The following is a 23,085-nucleotide window of genomic DNA, read 5'->3' on the forward strand; positions in this document are numbered from 1 at the left end:
TGAGGTTTGAGGACACCGAAATGGTTAATAATACGAAAATTAATCATCCAAAGCAAAGATAGAAGACTGGGAAACCTCTTTTCCCACAAATATGGAAAGGGAATAATATAATAAATGTCATAAACATATTTTTGAAAATTGGTAAAAAAATCCAAAAGAACAAGGTTGAAAATGTTGGCAATGGGCAAGCCAATTAAAAAAGAAGATACGACCAGTACAGAAACAGAGACAAAAAACCTTCAAATTCACCACTAGTTAAAAATTACAGATGAAAATAGTGTTGTACTATCTTCATATCAACTAATGATTTAAAACTTGGTCATACACATTGCCCCAGATGGTTCACTGGAGCCAGCATTCTCACACTCTTTTGATAGCATTGTGAATTGCTTTGAAAACCTTTTTGAAAAAGAAAATAAATAAAAAATAAAAACCTTTGGAAAAGCACAAACTCATACTGCTAATGTTTCAAGAGCCATTTACAGAGTTCTTAGACTTTGGCATAGTATTTCCATTTCTTGGACTTTTTCTTCAGGAAAGAGTTTCAAGTTTGGAAAGAGAAAAAGGGCTTCTCAGAGAAAGATAGGAATTATAATACCGAATAATTCCAAACAGTCATTACCTAAGAGGGGAGTAATTAACTAAAAAAAATTAGTTGTCCACTAATTTGAATAATTTATAAGCATTAAAATAGATGATTATAAAGGAAATATAATGTAAGATATTTATAATAAAATGTGAAACAAGCAAAAATATATAAAATTTAAATAGAATTTGATTATACTTTTATTGAACAAATATAGAGAAAAACTCAAGATAAACCAATTAGTATAATAATTGTGTTATTCTGGGGTAGACATGAGGGGTTTTTTTCTGTATACTTTCCAATTCTTTCCAAATTTTTTATGTGGGTAAAAAAAAAACCTACAACGAGAAATAAACTTTAAGGACATTCCAAACACCATATATTCTATGAAGTTGATTTTCTATCTTTAAAAAAAAAAATGATACTTCTTCTTGCTGGCACAATGCTTTATGGGCATAGATTATGGTTTTCTAGGATATTTGGCTTTCACTTTGGATATTTCTGTATTTGTCCTATCCTCTCTAAATAGTAGTTAAGGTATAGTTTGTGTCTCCACACTATGTTTACAAATCCTGAAACATCTGTAAAAATGCATTACCCATGATAATAGTAAATGCTGGCTAAAGTACATGAAACTGAATGTTGAATTTCTCAACCCAAACTTTGAAATCCAAGGAAAAGACGCTTCTTTAATTCTGCTTCTGCTGAATCAATCCCTAGATCCATCAAAGGATTCCGAAAGTTGTCTCCTTGGTACCTTCATGTTCACATAGTATTCAACCTGAAGACTTATTCGTTCTTCGGTTTTCCTGGGAAGGTCAGCATGCTTCTGGAATGCAGAAACCCCATTTACTTAAGTCCCATGTTCTCAGCATTTACCTCCCAGGGCTATTTCAAACTAGGCTGTGCTTTGTACAAGGAACAGCATGGTTTTTCAGTGGTAGCCTCAAGATCAGAAATCCAGAGAGAGGTGTGTGTGTATGTGTTGTTGTTGTTGTTGTTGTTGTTGTTGTAATGCTTTATGAATTTGGTTCAGAAACCTTTAGTATCTTACTGAAATTGTGTTTTATGCAGTTGTCTCCACTGTTAGTTTATGTGAGGTGTTCACAGGTAAAGTTTACACTGAGTTTACCTTGATGCTGTCACAAAACCTGAGTTCTTGATGTTGAATAAATAAATGTTAAAAATAGCTCAAACCAGATTATGGGGCCTTTAGTTATTTTATTTTTCCTTTTGTCAACATAGTGCAGTTGAAAGAATAGTACTGAGCTTCTATTTCATTCTAAAACTTTCTAGTTGTGAATGTGGGCATGTTATTTAACTACTGAGTCTTAGTTATCTTAGCTATGGAATGGGACTGCTTTCCTGCCTAACTTGCAGGATTGCTCTGAACATTAAAGAAAACATTACTGGGGTTCCTGGCTGCTCAGTCAGTAGAGCAGGAGACTCTTGATCTCAGGGTCGTGAGTTCAATGTTGGGCATGGAGCCTACTTAAAAAGAAAAGAAAAGAAAGAAGACATTACATAACCATTCAGAATAGTAATTGGCATATAGGAATCAGTAGTTATTATTAAAACTAAAATATAACTAAATAAAGAAATAACTAAATTATTAAATAACAGTTCTCAATAGTTAAATTATAGCAGAATTAATATGTTGAATTTAATAACTCATTTTTCAACTATTCAAAACTTGATACATTTTCAATGATATCGAATCATTCTTTTTACAATAACACCCCCCTCTTTGGAATATGAATTCTGTGATAGCAGGAGAAGTATCTGCTATTTAAAAAAAAATTTTTTTGGGGGCGCCTGGGTGGCGCAGTCGGTTAAGCGTCCGACTTCAGCCAGGTCATGATCTCACGGTCCGTGAGTTCGAGCCCCACGTCAGGCTCTGAGCCCCGCGTCGGGCGCTGGGCTGATGGCTCGGAGCCTGGAGCCTGTTTCCGATTCTGTGTCTCCCTCTCTCTCTCTGCCCCTCCCCCGTTCATGCTCTGTCTCTCTCTGTCCCAAAAATAAATAAAAAACGTTGGAAAAAAAAATTAAAAAAAAAAAAAAAATTTTTAATGTTTATTTATTTCTGAGACAGAGATAGAGCATGAGTGGGGGAGGGGCAGAGAGAGAGGGAGACACAGAATCCGAAGCAGGCTCCAGGCTCTGAGCTGTCAGCCCAGAGCCCAACGCGGGGCTTGAACTCACAACCTGTGAGATCACAACCTGAGCTGAAGTCGGTCGCTCAACTGACTGAGCCACCCAGGCGCCTCTAGTAGTATCTGATATTTGATAACAGCAGACATTCAAATCTTGTTAAAAGGATAAAGTAAACACCATTTCTTGTGTTTATTATAGTTTATCTTTAATAACAATAAAAACATTAGCTGTCATTTGGTAAAATATGTATAATTTTCCAGGAACCTTACATTAACATTAATAGATTATCCTTCTTTACCTCTTTGCTTGGGAACTTATCCTTCTCTTCATGAGCTATCCCATTCCATATTTTTTTTTTTTTAATTTTTTTTTTCAACGTTTTTTATTTATTTTTGGGACAGAGAGAGACAGAGCATGAACAGGGGAGGGGCAGAGAGAGAGGGAGACACAGAATCGGAAACAGGCTCCAGGCTCCGAGCCATCAGCCCAGAGCCTGACGCGGGGCTCGAACTCACAGACTGCGAAATCGTGACCTGGCTGAAGTCGGATGCTTAACCGACTGCGCCACCCAGGCGCCCCTCCCATTCCATATTGAAGTGACTACTTTGAGTAGATTACTAGAATACCTAAGATGAAAAAATCTTGCCTATTTTTAAATGCCTAGGTTTGTCAATTCATTATTATTTCAAAATAAATAAAAATTACTGTCATCTTTTCAATTGGAAAGTATAACTTCATGTGCTTTTACAAGCCCCAGGAGAATAGTATTTTATAGGTTTCTTTAAATGTAACTGTGTATGCTGTTCTTAATTTGCATATCATAGGAATTTAAGATATATTAGTTGTGTTTAGTTTTGTTCTGAATTTTATTATTTACTTTTTTAAAGTTTATTTATTTATTTTGAGAGACAGAGAGTGTGAGCCAGGGAGGGGCACAGAGAGAGGGAGAGAGAGACTCCCAAGCAGGCTCTGCGTTGTCAGCACAGAACCTGATATGGGCCTCTATCTCATGAATCGTGAGATCGTGACCCGAGCTGAAATCAAGAGTTCGATGCTTAATGGACTGAGCCACCCAGGAAACCCTGTTTTGTTCTGAATTTTTAGTTTGCTGTGTAGTGTTCACGTTTTCGTGAAGTGACAACTGTATTCATTTTCTTTTTTAGCCCAATATTATTGAGAATTATGAATGATCAATTGATGTTTTTGGAACGAGCATTTATTGATCCTTTAGGATTACCAGACAGGCCTTTCTATAGGTAAGGATACAAATATGACTATTGATTATATCATTCTGTCTTATTTTTTGCACTGTGGAAAAACTATAGCTGATTTCTTGTAAGCAAATAGAAAATTTCAAAATATATATAGTAAATGATAAATATATTATTTCTTTGTATAATGTAATATGATGGCTATATACCTTTCTTTTTAATTTTTTTTACTTCTGATAATAAATGAATATATGTTCATTGTAGGAAATTTAGAATATTCACAAAGTCACAGGTAGGAAATAAAAATATCCCCAATTCCATCAGTTAGTTTATGCTTATATTTTGGTTTAGATAATTTTAGCCCCTCTCTCATTTTAAATATATTTGTGTTTATGTATGTATATAAGACATAATAAATATATGTGAAATGTATATAATAAATATATATTTACTTACTCCCCTAATGTTCACATTTTTTACTAATTCTTGACAATCCTAAATATTTCTGATAAACCTCAGTGGTGAACATTAGATTGATCCTACTGAAAGTTGCAGAATGAATTAGATCACTGACTAACAAGAAATAGCCCCATCTGTCTGTTTATAGATTATCAAAGGATCAGAATTGGGCATGATCCAAGCATGGTAACTCATTTCCCAATGGCAGCATGATTGTGCCTCTTTCCTTACCTCTTTGCTTGGGAACTTATCCTTCCCTTCATGGGCTATTACATGAACTGACATAGATCTTTCTTTTCTTTTCTTTTTTTTTTTAAGATTTTAAATTTATTGTGAGACAGACAGAGGCAGTGCGAGTAGGGTAGAGGGAAAGAGAGAGGGAGAGAGAGAGAATTCCAAGCAGGTTCTGAGCTGCCAGCTGCACCGAGCCCATTGTGGAGCTCGAGCTCACAGAACTGTGAGATCATGACCTGAGCCAAAACCAAGAGTCAGACACTTAACCTACTAAGCCACTTAACCTACTATGCCCTGACATAGTTCTTTTAATAAAACATCACCTTCTACCTAGGTCATGTTAAACTTTCAAGGTTGTTTTTAATAGTTCTTCATACTTTAAGGTAGGCATTCTAACATGTTAGTGTGTCTTCCTTTTTAATGAGAAAAACACGGTAGTAAGTTGGCAGGTCACAAACAGGACTTTGATAATCACACCTGTGCTACATTTCAGAGGATAAAGTGGGATAGTGAAAAGTCAGTACTTACTTGCAATGTAACTTGAGACTGATCCCATAATCTCTCATATCTTAATTTCCTCCTTTTTGAAATGCTAAAATCAACTTTGTAGAGTTTATTTTCAAGGGTTAGAAAAATTATAGGCAAATTATATAACAAGCATGATCCCTAGTAGGTGCCAACTATTGTGGCTCTTGTTATTTTTGTTGCTATGAACCACGTTAAGTCATCTGTTTAAAATAAAAACATAATTAGATAAAGGTTTTATATCCGTGATATATAAAGAACTTTATAATTCAATTAAAATGGACAGAAGACATGAGTAGACATTTTTCTAAAGAAGACATACAGATGGACAACAGACGCATGAAAAGATACTCAGGGCACCTGGGTGGCTCCGTTGGGTTAAGCGTCTGACTCTTGATTTCCACTCAGGTCATGATCTTGTAGTTTGTGTGTTCGAACCCTGAGTTGTGCTCTGCGCTAACAGTGCAGAGCCTGCTTGGGATTCTCTGTCTCCCTGTCTCTCTCTGCCCCTCCCCTGTGCATTCCCTCTCTCTTTCTCTCTCAAAAGCAAATAAGTAAACATTTTTAAAAAAGAAGAAAAAGAAAGAAAAGATGTTCAACATCACTGATCATCAAAGAAATACAAATCAAAACTACAATGAGATATCACCTCCCACCTGTCAGAATGGCTAAAATCATCAGCACAAGAAACAGCAGGTGTTGGTGAGGCTGTGGGGAAAGGGAAACCCTCTTATACTTTTTTTTTTCTGTCCCTCTTATTTTTTTTTTCAATATATGAAATATATTGTCAAATTGGTTTCCATACAACACCCAGTGCTCATCCCAAAAGGTGCCCTCCTCAATACCCATCACCCACCCTCCCCTCCCTCCCACCCCCCATCAACCCTCAGTTTGTTCTCAGTTTTTAACAGTCTCTTATGCTTTGGCTCTCTCCCACTCTAACCTCTTTTTTTTTTTTCCTTCCCCTCCCCCATGGGTTTCTGTTAAGTTTCTCAGGATCCACATAAGAGTGAAACCATATGGTATCTGTCTTTCTCTGTATGGCTTATTTCACTTAGCGACGTGGATGGAACTGGAGAGTGTGATGCTAAGTGAAATAAGCCTCTTACACTTTTGACAGGAGTGCAAACTGGTACAGTCACTCTGGAAAACAGTATGGAAGTTCCTCAAAAGGTTAAGAATAGAACTACCCTACAATCCAATAATTGCACCACTAGGTTTTTACCCAAAGAATAAAAAAACGAAACAAAACAAAACAAAAAAAACTAATTCAAAGGGGTACGTGCATCCCAGTGTTTATAGTGTTATTATCTACAGTAGGCAAACCATGGAAACAGCCTAAATGTCTATCAACTGATGAACAGATAATGAAGAAGTGTTATGTATCTACAATGGAATACTACTCAGCCATTAAAAAGAATGAAATCTTGGGGTGCCTGGGTGACTTAGTTGGCGAAGCGTCTGACTTCGATTCAGGTCATGATCTTGCAGTCCATGAGTTTAAGCCCTGCATTGGGCTCTGTGCTGACAGCTCAAAGCCTGGAGCCTGCTTTAGATTCTGTGTCTCCCTTTCTTTCTGCCCCTCCCCAACTTGTGCTCCATTTCTCTCTCTCTCTCTCTCTCAAAAATAAATAAACATTAAAAAAAGAATGAAAGCTTGCCATTTGCAACGATGTGGATGGAGCTAGAGAGTATCATCCTAAGCAAAATAAGTCAGAAAGACAAATACCATATAATTTCACTCATATGTGGAATTTAAGAAACAAAACAAATGAGAATAGGGGAAAAAAAGAGAGAGAGGCAAAACAGGAAACAGACTCTTTTCTTTTAAAGTTTATTTTTGAGAAAGAGAGCGAGCACATGCAAAGTAGGGAGAGAGAGAGAGGGAGAGGGAGAAGACCAAGGAGGCTGTCAGCACAGAGCCCAATGTGGGCTTGATTTCATGGATGTGGGGAAATCTCATGGTATCCTGAGCGGAAATCAAGAGTAGAATGCTTAACCAACTGAGCCAACCGGACACCCCTAGACTCTTAACTATAGAGAACAAATTGATGGTTAACACAAGGTAGGTTTGAGGGTGGATGAAATAGGTGAAAGGGTTTAAGAGTACACTTTTCATCATGAGCACTGAGTAATGTATAGAATGTTAAATCACTACATTGTACACCTGAAACTAATATTAACTGGAATTAAAAAAAAAATTTAATGCTTATTTATTTCTGAAAGGGAGAGAGAGTGCAAGTGGGGGAGGAGCAGAGAGAGAGGGAGACATAGAATCCAAAGCAGGCTCCAGGCTTTGAGCTGTCAGCACAGAGCCCAACACGGGGCTAGAACTCAAGTACTGTGAGATCATGACCTGAAGCAAAGTTGGCCGCTTAGCTGACTGAACCATCCAGGCGCCCCATTGACTAACTGGACTTCAAATAAAAACGTAAAAAAACAAAAAAAAGTCAAAACATAGTTAATTAACACACACGTCATAGACTGGTCTTTGGAAGTGACTAAACTTGGAAATTCAGCTGACGAGTGGCTTATTCATATCATGAAATTAGAATTGTGCAGTCCAGGGTTGATAGAGCGATCCTGTTTTTCTCTTGTGTGTATCATTTGGACAACTGATAGATAACACACTGTCTTTATCAACAGGCATGTCATCTACGCTCCAAGCAGCCACAACAAGTATGCAGGGGAGTCATTTCCAGGAATTTATGATGCTCTGTTTGACATCGAAAACAAAGATGATCCTTCCAAGGCCTGGGGAGAAGTGAAGAGACAGATTGCTATTGCAGCCTTTACAGTGCGGGCTGCAGCAGGGACCCTGAGAGAAGTAGCCTAGGTGGTTCTTCAGAGAACCCGTGTTGAATAGGTAGGTATATCACTATGGTGTATTGATAAACTAAAACATAAAACTATGTATATGTATATGTATATAGACATGCACACACACACACACACATCTTAGCATTCTTTCTTCTTCTCCCTTCGAATCAAAAAAAGAAAGATGGACAATTTTTATCCTATAATAATAAAAGGCTAGGGGCACCTGTGTGGCTCAGGTGGTTAAGCGTCCGACTTCGGCTCAGGTCATGATCTCATGGTTTGTGAGTTCGAGCCCTATGCCTTGTTTTGCGCTGACAGCACGGAACCTGCCTGGGATTCCCTCTCTCCCTCTCTTCCTCTCTCTGCCCCTCCCCAACTTGCTCTCTCTCTCTCTCTCAAAATAAATAAATAAGTAGATAAAAATAATAATATAAGGTTATTCTGAGTTTGAACTAAATGTTAAATTAAGGTGAACACCTGCCATATTAAAACACCCATGTGACATTATCAGAGAATCAAGTCTAGTTCAACACTTGTGTTGGCCCTACTGGCCACCCAGGGCTGAGAGAGCACTATCTTAGTGTGCCAGTGGAACAACTCTGGTCTACTCACACTGCTGGTAAACATAGTCGCTCTGTACCATAAAGGATAATTACTTTTATTAAATTAGCGAATAGTTTATTTATGTCAAAGGGTGTATATAATGTGTGTATAGTGAAAAATAATAAAGAAATGAACATTTGTAGAACTATCCCCACAAATAACCAAATTAAGAAAAAGAACATTACCAATATCTTTGACTCCTCTGTGTGCCACTGACCAGTGTGCCTTCATCTTCTGCCAGAGATACTCACTTCCTTTAATCTTCTGTGAGTTTTTCTGTTATTTATAATTATACCACACATGGTATATATCCCTTGTGTGTTTTGGGCTTTGTGTATGTTTTTTAACTGTTTATAAATAAAATCATACTGTGTATGATATTCTAAGACTTGATTTTTTTCACTCACCTTTGAAGGTGCATCCACACATGTGTTACTATGGCTGTAGTTCGCGGATGTAAACCAATGGGCTTGCGTGAATGTAACATTTATCAGTCAGTGTCCAGTTAACACAAGGAAACCACACAGCAACACAAACAGGAAAAGTTATTATAAAGAGTGATTCATTAGACATGTGAAAAGATGTTCAGCATCAGTCACTACCAGGGAAATACAAATCAAAACCACAGTGAGCTACCACCTCACACTTGTCAGAATGGCTAAAATTTAACAATTCAGGAAATAACTGATGTTGGAAAGGATGTGGAGAAAGAAGAACCCTCTTGCACTGCTGGTGGGAATGCAAACTGGCACAGCCACTGTGGAAAAGAGTATGGAGATCCCCCCCCCCAAAATTAAAAATAGAACCACCCTATGACCTAGAAACTGCACTACTAGGTATTTATCCAAAGGACACAAAAATGCTGATTCAAAGAGGCACATGTACCCCAATGTTTACAGCAGCATTATCAACAATAGCTAAATTATGGAAAGAGCCCAAATGTCCATGCAATGGAATATTACTCAGCCATCAAAAAGAATGAACTCTTGCCATTTGCAACAACATGGAACTGGAGTGCATTACGTTAAACGAAATAATTCAGTCAGAGAAAGATAACTATATGGTTTTGCTCATATGTGGAACTTGAGAAACAAGATAGATGAACATAGATGAAATCATTATTACACTATATGTTAACTAACTTGGATTTAAGTTTTTTTTTTTTTTTAAAGGATGATTAGTTATAATAACATTGCAGTAAGGAGATACTTCTAGTAAAAGGTAAAGGGAGCTCTAAGGAATATAAGCGTAGCAGACACAAGGAGCAATCACTGTCTCTAGGGCTTAGATGGAGCAGCTAATGAACTTCCCCCACCCCATGGGCCTTACCGAATAGCAGAGAAGTCACTGTGGTGCTGTGCTCACAGACCTTGTGAAACTCCTCAGCAATTTGCACTCTAGGCTACTGTGGGAATTGTGATTGTGGGGAATTGTCTTGCCAGAGGCACTGCACTAGCAAACCAACCATGGGCGGTTTTAAAAGAAGCTCCTGACTACTGTTCTGGTCGCCATGAACAGCAAGAGGAGCAGCCTGGACCACAGGACGGGGCACCACAGGACGGCAGCACTGGCGAAGGCTTGTATGCTCTATGAGCCACGCGCTGAAGTCCTTTGCAGGCAGAGACCTGCCAGGTGAGCACATGGGAACCAGGAAGGAAGGCCCCTTCCTGCAAGGTCTCTACAATGCCTACTACTGACAAAGTTTAACATCATGTCTCTCAGAAAAGAAAAAAAAATTTTTAAAGGATCCAGATATCTTTACAAAGAGCGGGCAATGAAGAGTAAGTTTGCAGCAGAGAAGCAATAAATTGGGTAGCTGACACATAATAGAATGTATTTATTCATTTTCCTGCTGGTGGGAGTTTGGAATGTTTTCTGTCTTTTGTTCCTACAAACATGTCTCCCAATGCAAATATACAAGAAATATCTTTTCGGGCAGCATCTATCCTAAATGAAATGTCTGGGTTGTAAAATATGTACATCTTTAATTTTACTGTGAAACTGTTACAAAGTGGTTTTATTCTCCTATATTCCCAATGGCAAAGTGATCATATTATATAAGAGAATAGAAATAAGAAAGAATGGCAGGTTAGAGAAATACAAAGAATTTAGTGTTTCTAGAAATGGAGTGTGTCTATACATTTAGCATCAGATCATGTAAGGCTTGGGAAGGTACACTAAGGAGTGTTACTATTTTCCTGTATAAAAAGCCATGTAGTGGAGCACCTGGGTGACTCACTTGAGCATCCAACTTTGGCTTAGGTCATCATCTCACAGTTCGTGAGTTCAAGCCCCACATCAGGCTCGCTGCTGTCAGCTCAGAGCCTGCCTCAGATCCTCTGTCCCCTTCTCTCTGCCCCGCCCCTGCTTGCACTTTCTTAAAAATAAATAAAGCATAAAAAAAAAAAAAAGCCATGTAGTAAAGTTAAGCAGGGGAGAGCAGGTAAGATTTACATTTTTAGAAGAATTCTGGCCTAGGCATACATGGATTGGAAGGGCATTAACACAGCAAGGTATCACAACCTGAATTTTTTCTCATTACATCTATGCCATGTAGAGCTTCACCCTCAGAAAAGACAAGACTTCCCTCTTACTCTTCACATTTCATCTCTTCTGCAAAGACTTCCGGCATGTTCGCCCATTCCCTGCTATGTTTACCTCTACCAGTCATTAGGGACAAGTCTTGATCATTACTGTAGCTCTGGTCCCTCTATAACAGAATGCAGTCTGTAGCAACCACTCCTTTGTGAATAGTCAGTAGCGTGCATAGGAAGTTATGTCTGGGAGATGATGTGTTTGGCAAATGGTGGGGCTGGAAAGTGGTGTGCTTGGCACTAGGATTTCAGCAATCCCTTGTAATGGGATCTGCCTGAACATGCCTACTAAAGCTTTTATTGATGTCAGTGATACACAGTCAGACCATACTGTAGGTGATGCGTGGGCCCTGGAACAAGGTGAACAACACCATTCTAAAATATGAATAAAACCCACATAGTGCTGAAAATTATGTGAATTTTCAGTTAAGTTGTAAGCATGCAATAAGCATCCCCCCAAAACTTTGTGCAATTGCATGGTTTAATAATGTATTTTGGCAACACATTATTGTTAATTGTCATTTACTGGAGGTTGTACAGGGACAGAAACACAGCTTTGGGAGACAGATTGCTGGGTTCAAATGCTGCTTCTTTTACTTGGAATATGACTATGGGAAAATTATTAAAACTCTCTTAAGTTTCTTAATCTATGAAATGGGTATTAAACAATATTTCATAGGGTTGCTGTAAGGATTAAAAGAGCTGGTACATACAAAGCACTTAGAACAGTGCCCAGCATATAATTAGTAATCAAAACATGTTTAATATTGTCATTGGAATGGTATTTCTTGCTTAATAATTTTTTTTAATACTTATTTATTTTTGAGACAGAGAGAGACAGAGCATGAACAGGGGAGGGCCAGAGAGAGAGGGAGACACAGAATCCGAAACAGGCTCCAGGCTCTGAGCTGTCAGCAGAGAGCCTGACGTGGGGCTCGAACTCACGGACCGTGAGATCATGACCTGAGCCGAAGTCGGACGCTCAACCGACTGAGCCACCCAGGCGCCCCAATAATTTTTTTAATTAATTTATTTTTGAGAGAGAGAGAGGGACACAGGGCATGAACAGCGGAGAGGCAGAGAGAGAGGAGACACAGAAGTCAAAGCAGGCTCCAGGCTCTGAGCTGTCAGCACAGAGCCCCGATGCAGGGCTTGAACTCACGAACAGTATGAGATCATGACCTGAGCCAAAGTCAGACACTCAACTGACTGGGTGCTCCGAGTATCTCTTAATATGGTAATAAGCATCACTTTTTTTTTGTTCTCTTTTCAGCATGATGATACAGTTGAATTAGAAGATACCTACTCTAATTTCCAACACTAAAATTCTGAATTATTGTTTATTCTTTTATATGCCTCTTATAATTTGGTTATTGTTTATTTCTACCTACTATAGTTGTAAGATGTGTTTCACCAAATTGCAGTTATATATTTCTTGTTGAGTGTGATTTAAAAATGAGGTGAGGGGCGCCTGGGTGACTCAGTTGGTTAAGCATCCGACCCTTGATCTCAGCTCAGGTCTTTCTTTCTTTCTTTCTTTCTTTCATATTTATTTATTTTTGAGAGAAAGAGAGAGAGAATGAGCAGGGGAGGGGCAGAGAGGGGAGACACAGAATCCGAAGCAGGCTCCAGGCTCTGAGCTGTCAACACAGAGCCCGATGCAGGGCTCGAACCCATGAAATGTGAGATCATGACCTGAGCCGAAGTCGGATGCTTAACTGACTGAGCCACCCAGGCACCCCTCAGCTCAGGTCTTGATCTCACAGTCGTGAATTTACGCTGGGTGTCGAGCCTGCTTAAGAAAAGTGTTTTTTAAAATAATAATAATAATAATTAAAATAAATAAATAAATATGAGGTGAATTAACTAACTTCGTGAAAAGAAAATACACCAAATAAGTTTTACATTGATCTGGATTTTAATAACGAGAAAGTAAAATCATTTACTAACTTATACTGGCATGAAAGGATAAAGATGCTATTTATATTTTGGATAGCAACTTCATGATTATACTAAGGCCAAATTTCACTGGTTTATAAAATTGGAAAGACAATGCATGAACTTTAAAGATGAACTGTGTTCTTATGTACTTCCTCAGTGAAGACCTTTCTTTCTCATTAATCTCCTGGGACAATCTCAGAACCATAATGGATTCCACAGTGCTGAAGGCAGTGCTGCTACTGGCTGTCTGCTGTGCAGTTAGAGAAGAAAGGTGTATGTGTAAGGAGGCATAGAGCGGTTTCACAGTGCAAAAGTCAAGTACCAAATTGGAATCATATATATAGAAAAGTAAGTCAATATGTCTACTAACGTTACTTTTTTAGTCTCAGGGATAGTACTGTATATCTCCATCTTACTGTCATGGGTTATATTGATCTAAGGGTTAATGCCTTATACAATCATCTGATAGGGAAGTTTATAAAACGTATACACTTTGGAAAACCGGAAAGGTTATTAAAAAGTCTAAAAGACATGGAATGCCATCTCTGATTATTAGGGCCTATTACCGTGATTTCTCACATTTCAATTCCTACACGATCCACTACATTTACTTGAGTAAATCAAAGCCTTCTGGGCATTTCAATAAATAATTTGGGGCTAACTGGGCGCTTGGGTGGCTCAGTTGTTTAACCTTCTGACTTCGGCTTAGGTCATGATCTCGCAGTTCACTAGCTCGAGCCCCACGTCAGTCTCTGTGCTGACAGCTCCGAGCCTGGAGCCTCCTTCGGATTCTGTGTCTCCCTCTCTCTCTGCCCCTCCCCCCACTCATGCTCTGTCTCTCCCTCTCTAAAAAATAAATAAACATTAAAAAAAATAATTTGGAGCTATTAATAAATCAAATTCAATGCCAAGTAGTAAAATTTTCAAGTAATTTAAATTTCATTTGTATTCAATCTGAAAAATGTATTTTAATCAAATAATTTAAATTCAGTTCAATTTATATTCAATCCAAAATATACTTGAATGCTAAAATAAATTGAGATGAAGGAAGCAGTGAAATATGGAGAATACAACCATAAAATCAGAATAAAAGGGTGTGATTTAATATCTAGATGGATTGGGACCTACTAAACCTAAAAATTGGGGAAAAAATCTCAAAGTAAATGATGTAAACCACATGTAAACAGCATCCTGGGAAAAATATTTGCAATGAATATAACAAAGTGTTATCATAACTAGCTTAAAGGCTCTTTTAAATCAATAATTTCAGTATTAATAATTAATCTCCACTTTTTTCCCTGAGGACGTATGTATGTATGTATGTGTGTGTGTTTACATTAAGAGGAAAAGGAAATAAAAGAATAAGGATAAGAACATAAATCCAAGGCACAAAGTAGTGGGAATATGCATACCTAAACAGCAGAAGTCTTAACCTCTACCCTTCTTAAAGGTCAGCCACAACCTTAAGATAAACATAAATCTATTGCTCAGGAGAAGGAAACAGAGAGGTCAATAAAATGGCAAGTTTACATGGAGTCAAGAGGATTACTGAACAAGAATAAATTAGGAGAACATGAGGAGGAGGTCACATAAAAAGTTAATCTGTATAATACATTGGCCAGAGTTGAAAGGACCCCTATTCTAGCAGATAAACCTCTCAACAGATGCATTTCATCAAAAATTCTTTGAGTCTTTGGGCATCTGGGTGGATCAGTCAGTTAAGCGTCTGACTTCGGCTCAGGTCATAATCTCATGGTTTGTGAGTTTAAGCCCACAGCTGACAGCTGTGACAGCTTAGAACCTGAAGAACAGCTCAGACAGCTTAGAACAGCGCTGACAGCTCAGAACCAGAAACCTGCTTTTGATTCTGTCTCCCTCTCTCTGCCCCTCCCTCACTTGTGCGCGTGTGCTCTCCCTCTCTCTTTCTCTCTCTCTCAAAAATAAATAAACTTAAAAAAAATGCTTTGAGTCTTTCTTGTTTTTCATAGTAATAGTTGTAAATAATGCTTCACAACAGTTCATTAACCCCTCACAAACTTATGATCTATAAATTTGTTTTGCTCAGTGATTTGGGAATTTGTCTAAAGCACTACAACTAATTTGTACATCAGAATACTGATCCAGTGATCTGCAGCCTTTTTTACGATTCTATACCTATAACTCAGTCCCCATAGGTGGTTCTGCTGTTGAGGAGCAAAGTTACCTTCAAAGTTATTCAGACTGTTTTTTGGTTTGTGAACATATTTTTAACTTTAAAAAAGCTCACAAACAGCAAAAAAGTAGTTCTTTATAATAAAACATATATATACCAAATGCGTATAAAGCTTTCTAATCTAAAGGACATATTTTTGACGGAACTCACGGCTTTTTATTTGTATCAGAGAATATTTATTTTTAATTGCCTTTTAGGAAAAGCATCCAACAAATTAAAAAAAAAAAAAAAAAAAAAGGATTCAGGGAGCCTGGTTCGCTCAGTTAAGCATTCACTTTGGCTCATGGTTCCTGAACTCCCCCATTGGGCTTTCTGCTGTCAGCACAGAGCCCATTTCAGATCCTATCTCCCTCTCTTCCCCCTACCCCTGCTTCATGCTCTCTCTCTCAAAAATGAATAAACATTAAAAAAAAAAAAAGAAGATGATCAGCATAGAGGATTCTGCTGGACCACAGAGGATGTTTAGGGCAGTGAGGCTACTCTGTATGAAACCATAATGATGAATACATTTTATTATAAATGGTCCAAATCCATAGGATGTACAGTACCAAGAGTGAATTCCTGGGTAAACTATGGACTCTGGGTGACAAGGATATGTCACTGTAAGTTCATCAATTGTAACAAATGCACTGCTCTGGTGAGGGATGTTGATAATGAGGGAGGTTATGCATGTATAGGGGCAGGGAGTATATGGAAAATCTCTGCACCTTCCCCTCAATTTTGCTGTGAACCTTAATTTGCTCTAAAGAGTAAAGTTTATTTAAAAAAAAAATATTCATGCAAGAATCCTATTGTAGTTAATAGATTTTAGGTTTAGAATGGTCACTGAAAAGCATATGTGAAGTCTGAAAAGCACATGTGAAGTCACCTTATGTGGGCTTGAAAATATAAAATCAAATAACGACATCAGACAAACTGATCTAATTATCTACCACCAGCTGGTATTTGTTGATGTTTCCTTAATAGATTAGGTGATTATGTAAATCCAGGCAGAAGAACTTGAACTTGTGTTTACAGTTACAATAACCTAATCTTCTATTAAGAGTGTAACACAACATCTTAAGTGTCTAGTCTTTGAAAATTCCACAAAAAATCTGAACAATTAAATTCAGACTGCCACATAATCCAGAAAATAAAGACCCTCACTAATGCTCATTAGGATGCCAAATTACAGTTACCAGTGAGTTCTGTCTTATAAAGCAACCAGCCTGGCTAATCGACTTTTCCTCTAAAATTACCATCATGAGAACATTTATAATGCTTATCTTATGTTCTTGTTAAATGGAGCACCTGGGTGGCTCAGTCAGTTAGGCAGACTCTTGATCTTGGCTCAGGTCATGACCCCATAGTTATGAGATCAAACCTGGAGTAGGGCTCTGTGCTGATAGCATGGATCCTGCTTGGTATTCTCTCTCTCCCTCTCTCTGTCTGCCCCTCCCTCACTCACATGCACTCTCTCTCTCTCTCTCTCAAAATATATAAATAAATATTTTTAAAAATCAAGAATAAGGAGGCGAACATATAAATTCCTTAGATGTAAATAAGACAATAAGAGGATTTTATGAACAATATTATGCCTATGCACTTGACAATTCAGATGATATTAACAAACGCCATGAAAAATATATCTTATAGAAGCTAGCAAAAGAAGAAATAAAAAATCTGAGTGGTATGATTTACATTAAAGATATTAAACTTATCGTTTAAAAAAAAAACTTCTCACAAAGAAAACTCCAGTGATCTCTTTCAGTGAAATCTTTCAAACATTTAAGAAAGAAATAACACAAACTTCAACAAAGTATTCTGGAGAAGTAAAGAAAACTAATACTTCCCAACCCATAACTTTGATATCTAATTCTGCCAAGAGTATTACAAGAATTGAAAATTATAGCACAGACTCTAATATATATATTAGAGTATATATATATATGTATATATATATGTATGTACATGTGTATATACATACATATATATATACATATATATATATATAAAATCATTCTTATAGATGCAGGAAAAAAAGCATTTGATATAACTCAAAGCCTATTCACAATTTTTCAGTAATTATTAACAAAAAGTGAAATTTCATAGATTTTCTAGAGAAATTTATGACAAATAATATATTTAATGAAGAATTTGAACGTTTTCCACGTAAGAATAGGAATGAAATAAGAATGTCTGCTATTTCCACTTCCCAACACTATTATAGATGACTTATTCAAAGCAATTAGACAAGAAAAAGAAATCACACTCCTTCAAGCAGTGAGCCTGACTTTATTTAAGATTTGGTAACCCAGGAAGCTGCAGTGCACTTATTTTATTTTATTTTTTCTCATTTTATTTTTTAGAGAGAGAGGGATAGAGTATGAGTGGGGGAGGGGCAGAGAGTGAGAGAGACACAGAATCCAAAGCAGGCTCCAGGTTCAGAGCTATCAGCACAGAGCCTGACGTGGGGCTCGAACCCATGAACTACGAGACCACAACCTGAGCCCAAGTAGGACGCTTAACCCGCTGAGCCACCCAAGAGCCCCTGAGACCCACTTCTAATGGCTCTTGTAGCTGCTGCATTTGGGTTCTTGCTATGCAGCATTATGGATAATGCCAGTCTGATTGATAACCTGGCTTTATGGTCTGAGTTTGTCCTAAATTTTTCTGGCCAAAAGTTGTTCATATTCGTTGGAGAGCAGATGATCAGGCTAATTTGGGCTGTTTTTCCTATTGAAGTGTTTACATCTATTTCTAATTGCCCAAGTAGTACTGACAGCAGTTTTATAAGCTTTTGACCACCTTCTGGTAAAAAGACTCACCAACTATTCCCTCCAACCACACTGATGTCAACCTGCAATTCATTAGTGTTTAGTAGGAGCAGAGTTGAATGACATCACCCGTGATTTTGAGGTGCAAAAATTTGGTGGAAGCCAGGCATTGGTTGTATTATAATCCATGGTGTCGCCCAGATGGGTGTGTTGCTGCCTGTGTCCCGGCTTCTCACAGTATCTGCCCCATGTGAGGTGAATGAAATGAAAGTCCTTTTTAACCTTGTCAGTGCAAACTATCCTTCATGGGAATCTCTAAGCATAATAAATTATCCAATGCACTTTTGAAATTATATTTTGATCCACTTTTTATTTCCAAAAAGGCCTGATATCTGTGATATTAGCATTTCCTTAGCCTAACAGAAGATACAATTTTTCAACTATACACTCTCAGATTTATGTTCATATTAGGTTTCTATCAAGCTAAGCCCATAAACCTTGGTGAATCCACATCTGTCAAATGTTCAAGAATTAGTCCATGATAGGAATAGATTTCTTCTAGTTTTTGGCAGGATCATTGTTGGCTGCAGTAGGGAACTTAAGCCTTTTTAATCAATGTTTTTGTTTTGCAGGGGGCTCTTCCCACAGAAAGTTGAGGGGGAAAGGATGTCAGGAGTCAGTCAACTGCTCTTTGTTTTCTTCTCCAGTTGTACACAGCATATTTCTCTTTCTTTTTTTTATTAAATTTTTTAATGTCTATTTATTTTTGAGAGAGAGGGAGACAGAGTGTGAGTGGGGGAGGGGCAGAGAGAGAGGGAGACACAGAATCTGAAGCAGGCTCCAGGTTCTGAGCTGTCAGCACAGAGCCTGATGTGGGGCTTGAGCTAGTGAACCATGAGATCATGACCTGAACCGAAGTCAGAAGCTTAACCGACTGAGCCATCCAGGAGCCCCAGATTTCTCTTTCTTATTTGAGACGTTATGGATTTCTTATTTCTCTATATATGCATTCATCTTCCCTACTAATTTATAATCTCTGATTCTAGGAGTTTTGTCTAACTTACCTTTGAAAACTAGGTAACTTCCCCCTTTGGGGGAAGGGATTGAGAGGTTGTTATGGTACTCAGTAAAACGTACTCAGGATAGCAACTGCTTAATTACTATATTTATTATTTGAGGTAGGGATGAGATCACAGAGTGTGGTCTACAGGACTTTTATATGCTGTGTAAAGTGATCACAAATCCAGGAAATAATGGTGCAAACAAATGTTGGACAAATCCCTGTAAGGGAGCACACCATTTAGCAACACTATAAGGGGGTTTCCTGCACACATAACCATTTAATTTTTATTGAAAGATGAGAATACTAGAAAATCCTTCCTCTCTATGCTTCTGTAGAGGGTATGCAACCTGTTAAGAAATGTTTGAGGCAATTTTCCCAAAATTAAAATTTCTGGAAAAGTCCTCACGTACATATCTATATCTATATCTATATCTATATCTATATCTATATCTATATAGTATTTACTATTTCCTTTCCTTAATCTCCTTAGAATACATTTGACTAGCATAATTGCTAGTCAAATAATGCTTCTGAAGCTTATATTAATTTACAATCCTATGTATTCAGTAGTTACTTTACCTTTTTTTAGTATACACTAGCTTTTATGTTTGGTTTCAACTTGATAATTTTTATTTTATTTTATTTTATTTTATTTTATTATTTTATTTTATTTTAAGTTTATTTATTTATTTTGTGAGAAAGAGAGAGAGCAAGGGAGAGGCAGAGAGAGAGAGAGAACAAGAATCCCAAGTAGGCTCTGCACTGTGAGCAGATGTCTAGCCCGATGCGGGGCTCAAAACTACAAACCACAATACGATGATCTGAGCCAAAATCAAGAGTTAGATGCTTAACCAATTGAGCCACCAAGGTGCCCCACAATTTGATAATGAAAAAAAATAATAATGTTTATTTATTTTTGAGAGAGAGAGGGAGACACAGAATCTGAAGCTGGCTCCAGTGCTCACTTCGACAGCGCACATACTAAAATTGGAACGATACAGAGAAGATTAGCATGGCCCCTGTGCAAGGATGACACGCAAATTCGTGAAGCGTTCCATATTTTTCAGAAAGTGAATTTAGAATAATAGTCATAAAATTAATCGCTGGGCTTGAAAACAGTATAAAGGACAGCAGAGAATCTATTGCTACAGAGATGAAGGGACTAAGGAACAGCCAGGAGGAGCTGAAGCTGGCTCCAGACTCAGAGCGGTCAGCACAGAGCCCGACATGGGGCGCGAACTCACAAACTGTGAGATCATGACCTGAGCCAAAGTCAGACACTTAAGCGACTGAGCCACCCAGCTGCCCCAAATAATTTTTTGCTTTCTTTTTAAAACTTTATTTAACATAACTATGCTTACAGAATACATTCATATTGGTTAATAGAATGCAATTTAACTTATCCTACACAATTTGGTCCAAAAACTTGGTACACAGTTTAAATGTTAAAAAAAAAAAATTACAATCTGGTTTATTATTCATCTATTACAAATGTATATAAAAGATACTCCCATCAAAATTTCTAAAAGGTGATTTTTTTTTATTTTTTAAAAAAATTTTTTTTAATGTTTATTTATTTTTGACAGAGAGAGAGACAGAGCATGAGCGGGGGAGGGGTAGAGAGAGAGGAGACACAGAATCAGAAGCAGGCTCCAGGCTCTGAGCTGTCAGCACAGAGCCCAACACGGGGCTCGAACCCACAGACTGAGATCATGACCTGAGCTGAAGCCGGATGCCCAACCGACTGAGCCACCCAGGCACCCCTTCTAAAAGGTGATTTTTATTTAAACTTTCACTTTCAAAAATTCCTAGTAAGGTTAGATTATTTTCATGTTTATAAAAATAAGGCCTAAACTCCCACGCATTAGATAACTTAGTGAGACAACCTATAGGCAAGCATTGGTGATTTGTTAAGCTGTGATAGGCGTCAACAAAACAGAGGCAGTATGGCACCTCTGTTAAAAATAATTTCCACAGCATGCACAGCATGATGACTATAGTTAACAATACTGTACTGCATATTTGTAAATTGGGAAGAGAGGTCTTAAAAGTTCTCATCATGAGACAAAAATTATGTAACTATGTATTGTGATGGATGTTAACAAGACTTATCGTGATCATTTTGCAATATATAAAAATACCAGATCATGTTGTAACACTTGAAACTAATATAATGTTATATGTTAATTATACCTCGATTAAAAAACAATTTTCTGGGGACACCTGGGTGGCTCAGTCAGTTCAGTGTCTGACTCTTGATTTCGGGTTAGGTCATGATTGTGAGATTGGGCCCGTGTCAGGCTCTCCACTGACAGCACAGAACCTGCTTGGGATTCTCATTCTCTCCCTCTCTTTCTGCCCCTTCCCCACTTGTACTCTCTCTCTCTCTCTCTCAAAATAAATAAATAAAATTTTTTAAAAGTAATTTTATTATTTTTTATATTTATTAATTCATAAATTTTAAAATTTATATTTTATAAGTATTTTTATTTTATGCATGTTATTAAAGATAATTCTGCACATAATTTTTGTGTAAATAGGTATTATCACCTTATATGATAATATAAGTGTGCACACACACACACAAATACACAAAGTATTTGGTTTAAAATTATTCGCCAAGATACATAAGTCCACAAAATAGATTTTATTTTTACATGAACCAGTCATTAAAAAAATAGTCATCAAATATTTCAGGTATGAAAAACACTAGCAGAGTTAATTCCACCAACTATAACATATACAATTATTTAAAACCCAATTGAAATGCCTACGTGCCCTTTTTAAATATTTTTATGAGAAAGTTGCACAGTTCAGATGCGTTGGTTTTTCCATTTAATGTTTGATTGCTTTAACATAATCAGATAAACAATAGCTGGAGTTTACTTAGCAATTAGAAATTTAAAAAGTAGAGTAAGAAAACAAGTTTTAAAAATTGTGAGGTCAGAGGCGCCTGGATGGCTCAGTTCGTTAAGTCTCCAACTCTTGATGTCAGCTCAGGTCGTGATCTTGTGGTCATGAGATGGAGCCCTATGTGGCGCTCTGCGCTGAGCATGGAGTCTGCCTGGGATTCTCTCTGTCCCTCTCTTTCTACCCCTCCCCCACTCATGCTCTTTCTCTCTCTCTAAATAAATACACAAACATTAAAAAAAGTGATGTCAATCAAAAAGAATGAAATCTTGCCATTTAAAATGACATGGATGGAGCTACAGTATATTCTGCTAAGTGAAATAAGTCAGTCAGAGAAAGACAAATAAAATACTACATGATTTCACTCATATGTGGGATTTAAGACACAAAACAGAGGAGCAAAGGGGAAGGAAAAATAAAGAGAGAAAGAGGCAGGAGTGGGAAACAAACTGTAAGAGATAGAGAACAAACTGAGCGTTGCTGGAGGGAGGTGGGTGGGGGATGGGCTAGATGGGTGATGGGTATTAAGAAGAGCATTTGCTATGATGAGCACTGGGTGTTGTATGTAAATGACGAATCACTCTGAATTCTACACCTGAAACCAATTTTACCATACATGTTAACTAAGTAGAACTTAAATAAAAACTTGAATGTCTTTTTGAACAACTTGTGCAAGTTCAACTTTCTTCCATCATACCCCAAAACAAGTCCAGATTCTGTTAGGGCATTAGTTCTCAAGGGTTGTTCTCTAGATGCTGTAAACCCTAATAAGCCATTTTTATACCTTTCTGTGTTATCTAATCAGCCACTTCCGATTCTTTCTGAAGACAATAGCCAATCTCAAGAAGTAGGCGTGACCTTAGGTGAGACTGACCATATAAAAAGCCCGTCTGTCCAGAGAGGACTTCTTTTACAGGGAAGACTGGCTGAGTTTGCAGCTTCCAGGCTTCAGGGAGCAGAGAGTTCCTACTGACCCTGATAGCAGCAGACCTTCCAGACCTTCCAGAGCTTCCAGAG

General features: G+C 37.6%; 1 protein-coding gene and 1 non-coding gene across 5 annotated transcripts in view; both read left to right on the top strand.

Annotated features, from left to right (window-relative positions):
• Positions 1 to 11,932, top strand: part of FOLH1 (folate hydrolase 1) — a 70,785-nt gene extending 58,853 nt beyond the window's left edge. For 3 of the 4 annotated variants that reach the window (XM_078433010.2, XM_060605394.3, XM_078433011.2), the window contains 2 exons: positions 3,904 to 3,996; positions 7,816 to 8,969. In XM_078433010.2, coding sequence (XP_078289136.2) covers positions 3,904 to 3,996; positions 7,816 to 8,005 — 283 coding nt within the window. In that variant the 3' untranslated portion in view covers positions 8,006 to 8,969. Of the gene's footprint in view, positions 1 to 3,903; positions 3,997 to 7,815; positions 8,970 to 9,007 lie in introns of those variants that run through there. The other variant, XM_078433009.2, reaches the window with a different exon arrangement.
• An 8,183-nt stretch (positions 11,933 to 20,115) lies between these two features.
• Positions 20,116 to 20,222, top strand: LOC132662696 (U6 spliceosomal RNA). Its single transcript, XR_009602696.2, has one exon. It is a non-coding gene; the product is annotated as a U6 spliceosomal RNA (small nuclear RNA).
• Positions 20,223 to 23,085: the final 2,863 nt, after the last annotated feature.

The sequence above is a fragment of the Panthera onca genome, chromosome D1 (assembly GCF_046562875.1).
Source record: "Panthera onca isolate mPanOnc1 chromosome D1, mPanOnc1 haplotype 2, whole genome shotgun sequence".
Taxonomy (NCBI): domain Eukaryota; kingdom Metazoa; phylum Chordata; class Mammalia; order Carnivora; family Felidae; genus Panthera; species Panthera onca.